Genomic DNA, 10,257 nt, shown 5'->3' with positions numbered 1-10,257 from the left:
AACATCCAGCACCTTCGGAGGTTCTACCCCTAAAAAGGCCCGGAGCCTGTGAAGAAGGCGAATGCCTGTGAAGCTGTCGCGTTTTGGAAAAGGCCCGGAGCCTGTGAAGAAGGCGAATGCCTGTGAAGCTGTCGCGTTTTGGAAAAGGCCCGGAGCCTGTGAAGAAGGCGAATGCCTGTGAAGCTGTCGCGTTTTGGAAAAGGCCCGGAGCCTGTGAAGAAGGCGAATGCCTGTGAAGCTGTCGCGTTTTGGAAAAGGCCCGGAGCCTGTGAAGAAGGCCAACACCTGTAAGCTCGCCGCCCGTGACACTCTCACATAATAATGAGTTGGGGTTGTACACGCCCCGGAGTCTCAGGAGCGCCGGCCTCAGGCCCTGGGGCTCCCTCCCACGCCCAGTGGTAGCACTTAGCTCCGCCCTGGTGAGAAGACGTCGAAGACTAGATTAGGTGCCGGACGCGGCTTTTTCATTTGCTTTTCGTAGTTGGCTTGTTCGTTCTCATTCGAAGTTTTATTGAAGTTGTTGTCGTCTTTGGCTTGTGGTTCTTCGACCTTTCACTCTCCTGCCTCGATTTCTCTTATGCAAGGCCTCGCGAGGGGGGGCAGCCGAGCGCCCTCGCGAGAGTTCCTGTCCTAGTCGTTCAAAGGTTTCGCGACCTGGGTCCATTACAGGAGCACCCCTCCAGTCCGTGCCCCACGGGCACCGCGACACAAACATAGGGCCTGGGTCGGTCGCCCCCCACGGCTGGGGCCGGGAACTACCCATGCGCGGGCACATAGCCGGAAGGCACGATAACGGAAGAAAAGCGACGATTAACAGCAATAACCCAAACATGCCCCTGCGGGGCTCCACACTACTGTCTTTTTACGCAGGAAAAAGGAAAAGGAAGAACAAATCAGGCGCAGCTCGCCTCACACCGGCCTGTAGGGAAGACCCGAGCTGCCTCCGGCGCTCAGGCAGACTCCCTCTCGCGCTTCACTGATGCGTGACGGCGGGCAGACACGCTGCCACCTCCCAAGCAGATACGACGGCGTGGAGGCTGACCGCGGCCACCGCTAGAAGAGTCGTCGCCTGAAGAAGAACTGGTGAAGCTTGGGGAACCCTGAGCACCGCCAATCGCGCGAGCGCTGTCCTCTCCATAATCGTCGGGGCTGGGTTCCCGGCCGCGGTTGTCGTCCTCAGGGCAGCACCCTGCGCGGCGACCATCTTCCCCAAACACCCCCACGTAGAGGGTGGCGTCACCGTCAAACTTGAAGTGCAGGGTGCACCGACGGCTCAAGCCACGCGCGCGGGCGAACGTCTGCCAACCGCGGGCCAAGGCCAGGCTCCCGGCTGCGGAGACCTCCAGCGAAGCCCATGAGGCCCGGCTGCAGCAGCCGTCTGCCTGGAGCCAGAGGCCGCCCTGGGCGCTAGCCGGGAGCTCGCCGAGGAGGAAGCAAGGAAGCGGAAGCCGGGTGCTAGTCGGCTCCGCCGACCACACAACAAACTCCGGCAGCACCTCTGTCGCCCGAAAGCGCGGCCTAGGGGGACGCGTGACCGAAACGCGTCCCCCAGCCGCAGCAGTCCCCCCGTCACCATGCTGGAAATCGTCTCTGCGGCCGCGGGGAGCTGCCGTGGTGGCCACAGGATGTTTGCGAGGGCGCCCTCGGCCGCGCTTGGGCGGGGGAGAGGCAGGCTCAACCTGGCGAGCCTTCCCCTTCTCTGCGGCCGAGAACCTCCTCGACGGGGCCATGAAGAAGAAGGAGAAGCAAGGGGGGATGAACTGGAAGGGCGCGCGCCGATTCGTACTTATAGCCGGCGAGGGCCAACCGTCGCCCCCTCCCCCACGATCGTAGGTAATTATGACCTGATTTTGCATACAGGGACTTGTCCAATTCGCGCAGTTGCCGAGGTGCCGTGGGGAAGTGGAGACGCCCACGTCCAATCAACCGCCACGCGGCGCCCAAGGCCGCAGGCTGTTAGGGCCCGCGGTGCTTCGCCCTTGTCCTTTCGCCTCCCTGCACGGCCAAGTCCGGGCGCGCCTTGGGCCCGGGGGCTACTGTCGGCGTTCTGGGAACGGGGGTCCCCAGACTTGCCTGCCTGCGGCCTGCGGCGTGGCTCAAAGGGGGCCCAGCACGGCCCGTCTTCATCGACACAACCCCAAGACCCTCTCGAGGGGCCAAGCCTCGTGGGGCGGACGACACGGAGCTTCCTCAGGCATGGCCACATCAGGCTGGCTCGCGAGGAGGCGGAGAGATCAAGGCGGGGTACCTCACGAGGTGCCCGTGACGCAAGCCATGACGACCAAGGGCGCCAGGCAGGCGCCAGCCCGCGCAGTGTCCTCCTTTCCTCTTTGGTGCAATGGGAGCAAGCGCAGGCGAGAGCATCAAGCAAAGGCATCCATTTCGGTGCAACGAGACCAAGACCAGTCCAACGGCAGGAAGGAAGTCATTGTGGAGCCCAAGCCAGCGTCACCACCAGAGCCTTTGGCAGGCGAGGACCAACTTTAGTCAGGGTAAGTGTACCCGATGTTCCCCTTCAAAATGGCCAATTGTTGGCGCCCTTCCCGCTCAATATTTGGGAAGAGGCCCAGGGCCTTTGCCTATAAATAGGACTAGCCACCCCCAGGGTAGGGAGGATCCAGAATCGGCCAACCCAGAAACTAGCTAGGGTCGTAATCGAGAAGAGGGAGAGAGAAGGGTGACTGAACTCCCCCTAGCAGTTCACCCTCCCAACCAAGAACAGACCCTCGCGAGGCTGTTCTTCCTTGTATTGCTCATCATCATCAGCCCAAGAGGCAATCCACCACACCTCACACTAGAGTAGGGTATTACACCACGACGGTGGCCCGAACCAGTATAAACCCTGTGTCTCTTGTGTTGTTCTTTCCATAGCTTAGATCTTAGCAAGGCGGAGGGGTGCAGGTAGGTAGAAGGCGAAATCTCCGCGCGCACCCCAGTGTTCGAACCTCAAGGGTCTGTCGGAACCTGAAATCCGATAGGGAGGTACCAAAGTAATCCAGGAGTGGATCACTGGACAGCGGTCAAAAACATCCTAAAATACCTGAAAAGGACTAAGGATATGTTTCTCGTATATGGAGGTGACAAAGAGCTCATCATAAATGGTTACGTTGATGCAAGCTTTGATACTGATCCGGACGATTCTAAATCACAAACCGGATACGTGTTTACATTAAACGGTGGAGCTGTCAGTTGGTGCAATTCTAAACAAAGCGTTGTGGCGGGATCTACATGTGAAGCGGAGTACATAGCTGCTTCGGAAGCAGCAAACGAAGGAGTCTGGATGAAGGAGTTCATATCCGATCTAGGTGTCATACCTAGTGCATCGGGTCTAATGAAAATCTTTTGTGACAATACTGGTGCAATTGCCTTGGCAAAGGAATCCAGATTTCACAAGAGAACCAAGCACATCAAGAGATGCTTCAATTCCATCCGGGATCTAGTCCAGGTGGGAGACATAGAGATTTGCAAGATACATACGGATCTGAATGTAGCAGACCCCTTGACTAAGCCTCTTCCACGAGCAAAACATGATCAGCACCAAAGCTCCATGGGTGTTAGAATCATTACTGTGTAATCTAGATTATTGACTCTAGTGCAAGTGGGAGACTGAAGGAAATATGCCCTAGAGGCAATAATAAAGTTATTATTTTATTTCCTTATATCATGATAAATGTTTATTATTCATGCTAGAATTGTATTATCCAGAAACATAATACTTGTGTGAATACATAGACAAACTAAACATCACTAGTGTGCCTCTACTAGACTAGCTCGTTAATCAAAGATGGTTATGTTTCCTAACCATAGACATGCATTGTCATTTGATTAACGGGATCACATCATTAGGAGAATGATGTGATTGACATGAACCATTCCATTAGCTTAGCACCCGATCGTTTAGTATGTTGCTATTGCTTTCTTCATGACTTATACATGTTCCTATGACTATGAGATTATGCAACTACCGTTTGCCGGAGGAACACTTTGTGTGCTACCAAACGTCACAACGTAACTGGGTGATTATAAAGGAGCTCTACAGGTGTCTCCAAAGGTACATGTTGGGTTGGCGTATTTCGAGATTAGGATTTGTCACTCCGATTGTCGGAGAGGTATCTCTGGGCCCTCTCGGTAATGCACATCACATAAGCCTTGCAAGCATTACAACTAATGAGTTAGTTGCGAGATGATGTATTACGAAACGGGTAAAGAGACTTGCCGGTAACGAGATTGAACTAGGTATTGAGATACCGACAATCGAATTTCGGGCAAGTAACATACCGATGACAAAGGGAACAACGTATGTTGTTATGCGGTCTGACCGATAAAGATCTTCGTAGAATATGTAGGAGCCAATATGAGCATCCAGGTTCCGCTATTGGTTATTGACCGGAGACATGTCTCGGTCATGTCTACATTGTTCTCGAACCCGTAGGGTCTGCACGCTTAACGTTACGATGACAGTTTCATTATGAGTTTATATATATTGATGTACCGAAGTTTGTTCGGAGTCCCGGATGTGATCATGGACATGACGAGGAGTCTCTAAATGGTCGAGACATAAAGATTGATATATTGGAAGCCTATGTTTGGACATGAAAGTGTTCCGAGTGAAATCGGCATTTTACCGGAGTACCGGGAGGTTACCGAAACCCCCCAGTAACCTAATGGGCCTAGTGGAGGAAGAGGAGAGGAGGCCTAGGGGCTGCTGCGCGCCCCCCCCCCCCCCCCCAAGTCAGAATTGGACAAGGAGGGGGGCGGCGCCCCCCCTTCCTTTCTTCCCTCTCCTCCTTCCCCCCAAGTCCTAATCCAACTAGGGAAAGGGGGGAGTCCTACTCCCGGTAGGAGTAGGACTCCTCCTGCGCGCCTCCTCCTAGGGCCGACCGCACCCCCCTTGCTCCTTTATATACGGGGGCAAGGGGGCACCTCTAAACACACAAGTTGATCCTCGTGATCATTTTCTTAGCCGTGTGCGGTGCCCCCTTCCACCATACTCCTCGATAATATTGTAGTGGTGCTTAGGCGAAGCCCTGCGACGGTAGAACATCAAGATCGTCACCACGCCGTCGTGCTGATGGAACTCTTCCCCGACACTTTGCTGGATCGGAGTCCGGGGATCGTCATCGAGCTGAACGTGTGCAGAACTCGGAGGTGCCGTACGTTCGGTACTTAGATCGGTCGGATTGGGAAGACGTACAACTACTTCCTCTACGTTGTGTCAACGCTTCTGTTGCCTGTCTACGAGGGTATGTAGACAACACTCTCCCCTCTCGTTGCTATGCATCACCATGATCTTGCGTGTGCGTAGGAATTTTTTTGAAATTACTATGTTCCCCAACACTATCACTGGCGAGCGGGCACCCGTCACTGATGCCATGTGATGACCCACAAGTATAGGGGATCTATCGTAGACCTTTCGATAAGTAAGGGTGTCGAACCCAATGAGGAGTAGAAGGAAACGGCAAGCGGTTTTCAGCAAGGTATTCTCTGCAAGCACTGAAATTATCGATAACAGATAGTTGTGCGATAAGATAATTCCTAACGGGTAACAAGTAACAAAAGTAACTAAGGTGCAGCAAGGTGACCCAATCCTTTTTGTAGCAAAGGACAAGGCTGGACGAACTCTTATATAATGCAAAGCGCTCCCAAGGACACATGGGAATTACTGTCAAGCTAGTTTTCATCATGCTCATATGATTCGTGTTCGTTACTTTGATAATTTGATATGTGGGTGGACCGGTGCTTGGGTGCTGCCCTTCCTTGGATAAGCCTCCCACTTATGACTAACCCCTCTCGCAAGCATCCGCAACTACGAAAGAAGAATTAAGATAAATCTAACCATAGCATGAAACATATGGATCCAAATCAGCCCCTTACGAAGCAACACATAAACTAGGATTTAACCTTCTGTCACTCTAGTAACCCATCATCTACTTATTACTTCCCAATGCCTCCCCCTAGGCCCAAACAATGCTGAAGTGTCATGTAGTCGACGTTCACATAACACCACTAGAGGAAAGACATCATACATCTCATCAAAATATCGAACGGATACCAAATTCACATGATTACTTATAACAAGACTTCTCCCATGTCCTCAGGAACAAACGTAACTACTCACAAAGAATTCATGTTCATAATTAGAGGAGTATTAATTACCATTAAGGATCTGAACATATGATCTTCCACCGAATAAACCAACTAGCATCAACTACAGGGAGTAATCAACACTACTAGCAACCCACGGGTACCAATATGAGGTTTTGAGACAAAGATCGGATACAAGAAATGAACTAGGTTTTGAGAGGAGATGGTGCTGGTAAAGATATTGATGGAGATTGACCCCCTCTCGATGAGAGGATCGTCGGTGATGATGATGGCTTCGATTTCCCCCTCCGGGAGGGAAGTTTCCCCGGAAGAACAACTCCGCCGGAGCCCTAGATTGGTTCTGCCCAAGTTCCACCTCGAGACGGTGGCGCTTCGTCCCGAAAGCTTCCTCTTGATTTTTTTTCCAGGTCAAAACACACCATATAACAGAAGATGGGCACCAGGGGCCTGCCAGGTGGCCCACGAGGTGGGGGGCACGCTCAGGGCGTAGGGCGCGCCCTCCACCCTTGTGGATGCCTGATGGGTCTCCTCTGAAACTTTCTTCGCCCAATATTTTTTATATATTCCAAAATAATTCTTCGTGAAGTTTCAGGACTTTTGGAGTTGTGCAGAATAGGTCTCTCAGATTTGCTCCTTTTCCAGTCCGGAATTCCAACTGCCGGCATTCTCCCTCTTCGTATAAACAGTGTGAAATAAAAGAGAAAAGACATAAATATTGTGCCAAAATGTGTAATAACGGCCCATAATGCAATAAATATCAATATAAAAATATGATGCAAAATGGGTGTATCACCATGTTAGTAGTGGCGGGAGGTCAGTGGCAGGCGGCCCTAAGAGCCTCGCCTGCCATTGTTGGGATTTAGGTGCCCACCACCGCTAGGCATTCCTGTAGTAGTGTGCCTGCCGATGCCACTGAACTTCACCAAGCACTTCCCCATCGTCCCTCAGGAATTCAAGCTCAAGACCAACACCGGCTACACCTGGAGGGTGCCGCTCCAGGTGATCAACAGCAGGGTCACTCTTGACCAAAGTTGGGCCCCCTTCCCCAATGTTCACCAGATCAAGATCGGATACCTAGTCACTTTCAAGCTGCTAACTCCCGGCACCCGCAAGGTGATCGTCTTCAACCAAGACGACGTCGAGGTGGTGACGAAGTGCAAGAAAGATGATGTTGCCTTCGCCATGAATGTCTAGAAAGTTCACTCTTGAGTGGTTTGCTAGCGTTGAACGGTTTGTTAAAGATTGTTTAATTATGTGGCACTATGTTGAACTGGTTGCTATTTCTGTCCTGCCTGCGAGCGAGCCGGTAAGCTTACCACTTCAAAAGAAGGTTACCACACAACATGTGTTGCATTTAACCAAACAGTCTGACTTGCGTTTGTGTCTAAACAAACCCGCAACCAAACAACATGACTTATGTTTCTTCGCAGTTAGGGGAGAGGGTATGCAGACAACTAAAAAAAATGTGCAGATGATGACTTTTTGCGGGCATTTGCTCAATCAACCTCAACTAGGACAAATATGCAAAGTAGAAAAAAAAAACAATGCAGACAACCAAAGACCCCTAGCCCTTCTCGCGCATCACGTTTTCATCCGTCAGATCTCGGCCGGAAACAACACAAAGTCATCTCGTGATCCATCGTGATGCGAAAGACCCAACCAGGCCGAGATACCGTGCGGCAAAACGCTTCCGCACCGCACGTCTCGTACGCCGCCCCACACGGCAGTACGTGGCATCCGATCGAGGTCGCGGCGCGGGCTCCCGGCCGACATATATCCGAACCAAAAACCGTGCGCGGTCAGACGGCGCGATCACGCGGCCTCTCACGCCACACCGGCCCGGGGGCGGGGGGGCTGGCTGGACCACCCGCCCGGGGCACCCGGCACTGCGTAAATGCAGACGTTTCTTAGATGGCGTTAATTGCAGGCTTTTCTTTAGATAGCGTTAAGTGAGTAGGAGAAAGCCCGGGGCAGTTTTTTTGGTTTTTTCTGGGCCAGCGACAACCGGGCGCGTCCTCGGCTCGCCTTGAAACGGGCGTGTCTGACGAAAACTTTTGGCCCTGCTCTGCTGTCATCCATCCCCTCCGCTTGAGTGATGGCAATGGCGTCACGCTCTCTGCTCCACCCTTTGCGATGCCTTTGCGTGGAAAGATTGTTCATGTGTGCGTTACCACAAGAACGGCATGTTTTTGCTCCAAAAGGGAGACGTTTTCAGGTTTACAAGAAACCCGCTTCTTAGGAGTTTTTTCTTTCGGTAAACTTTCAATCTATTCATCATCAATCATGATAGTACAACACATATCAGAAATAATAAAAATTACATCCAGATCCGTAGATCACCTAATGACGACTACAAGCATCGTCATCGCCTCAGAGAAGTACTTCTTGTTTCTATGGGAATTGAACTATCTGAGTGGGCGGAATTTCCATGTTTCTAGAGAAATTGAAAGGTTTGGAGGGATTTTTCCATGTTTCTATGGAAATTGAACTGTTTGGCACCTGCAAGATTTGCAAAAGCAAGTGTATGCGAGTTGAATTCTTTGCGATGTGGGTTATTTCCATGTGTTCTATGGATATTGAGCTGCTCGAAGCACGGGAAATTTTCTTTGAAGAAATAACCGAACTAGAACACAGAGAATTTCCATGTTTGAGAATGGACGGTCGGAACAAATAAGTTCTGCAGGGATTGAAGCGCTTGCTTCCTGGGAAAAAAAATGCATCCTATGGAGTTAAGATTAGTCAGTTCTGAAGATCCAAATAAAGGCACATGATGAAAAAGAAGATGTGTGAAGGAGATCCATCATGGATCAGATTCTTGTACTTGATCCCTGATGGTGAGCAGTAGCAGTAGCAGGATCGCTTCTCTCTCCTCTCACCAACCGACTTCACAGGACAAAGCAATCATTCCATCCGATCTGGCCTGAAAGAAAGACACCAGCGCCAGTAGGCCATACAACACACAAACACAAACACAGATACATACTGATACAGCCACACACTGCTGCCTGCATCTTTGTTTCATCTCTGACAACAAGCTGCCCATGTCCATATCTCTCAGCTCAACGCTAAAACAAAGAAGAAAACGAAAAAAAGAGAGGAAGTCTCAAATCTGCCTGCCGCTGAGCCCTGGCCATGGATGGCCACAGCAGAAATCTAAATCTGAACAGAGGAGAAGAGGGCGCTGGCGGTCTGTCTCTTCTACTGGGCAGGGCGCGGCCTCTTGTAGCCCCCCTTGGAGGCGTCGGAGGCAGCGGGGGCGGAGCCGTTGGTGAGGGAGCTGGAGAAGGAGCAGGAGAGGGCGTTGTAGAGGTCGACGACGCGGGCGATGTTGCCGTTGAGCTCGCGGATGAGGGCGACGTTGCGGCTGAGGCCACCGGCCTCGAGCGACTCCTGGTTCTGGGTGATCTCCTGGATCAGAATCCGGTTCTTCTCCAGGATCACCTGCACCTCGGCGAAGCTCCGCTGCAGCGCCTGCACCGCCCGCCCGTTAGCCGCGCCGTTGCCCATCCCCCCGGCTCCTCCTCCGTTCGGAAGCACCTCCCGGCCGCTGCTGTTCTCCATCCTCCCTGGCCCGGTCGCCCTGATCTAATTCTGAGTGCGGGAGGAAGATGGATACCGAGGAGGGGAGGGGGGGTCGTCACGCAGGGAACGAGAGAGCGAGACAAGGCGGATGGAGGAAGGGATTTGGGGGGAGAATATATCGGGGTCGGGGCAGGGAGAGAGATGTGTGCTACGACCCGATGAGATCCTTTGACGTGGGATGAAGAGCGCTGTAATTTAGGGGGGAAAGTGCCGAGATTGCTTTCCTTCGCTTTCCCCCGTGGAGCCCTGGCTTATCTTGGCAATTGTTTCTCCATTTTTTTATGGGGCCTCTCCTCCTAACACTGGTTTGGATTTCCATGGCTTGTTTGCCATAGAGTGTGCTCCAGAAAGGATAAATGAGGTTGATAATGTGAGGAAGGGTACCTGTCATGTGTTGCATTGTTCCTGGAGGCATTGGTGGAGCTATAGCAAAGAAATAGGAAAGCAATGAACAATTTTTCACGGCAAGTGCTTATCGCCCGGATCCTTCGTAATTTGCCCAGGCCATCTGGCCGTCGTGGCTCCCACATGGGGAAGAAAGAAAGGGGATGGCTCAGCGACAGGCTATCA

The 10,257-nt window shown here is 52.1% G+C and overlaps 1 protein-coding gene across 1 annotated transcript; it reads right to left on the bottom strand.

Moving 5' to 3' along the window:
* Positions 1-9,085: 9,085 nt before the first annotated feature.
* Positions 9,086-9,849, bottom strand: LOC125509233 (protein ELF4-LIKE 3-like). Its single transcript, XM_048674156.1, has one exon. It carries the CDS (start codon positions 9,664-9,666, stop codon positions 9,304-9,306), a length of 363 nt encoding a protein of 120 aa, XP_048530113.1. The 5' UTR covers positions 9,667-9,849; the 3' UTR covers positions 9,086-9,303.
* Positions 9,850-10,257: the final 408 nt, after the last annotated feature.

The sequence above is a fragment of the Triticum urartu genome, chromosome 5 (genome assembly GCF_003073215.2).
Source record: "Triticum urartu cultivar G1812 chromosome 5, Tu2.1, whole genome shotgun sequence".
Lineage (NCBI taxonomy): Eukaryota > Viridiplantae > Streptophyta > Magnoliopsida > Poales > Poaceae > Triticum > Triticum urartu.
Note: the sequence above shows the minus strand (reverse complement) of the source record. Positions and strands in the feature narration are given on the sequence as shown.

What these genes read in the sequence shown, in the direction of transcription:
- LOC125509233 (XM_048674156.1), bottom strand. Translation starts at nt 9,666, where the DNA reads ATGGAGAACAGCAGCGGCCGGGAGGTGCTTCCGAACGGAGGAGGAGCC.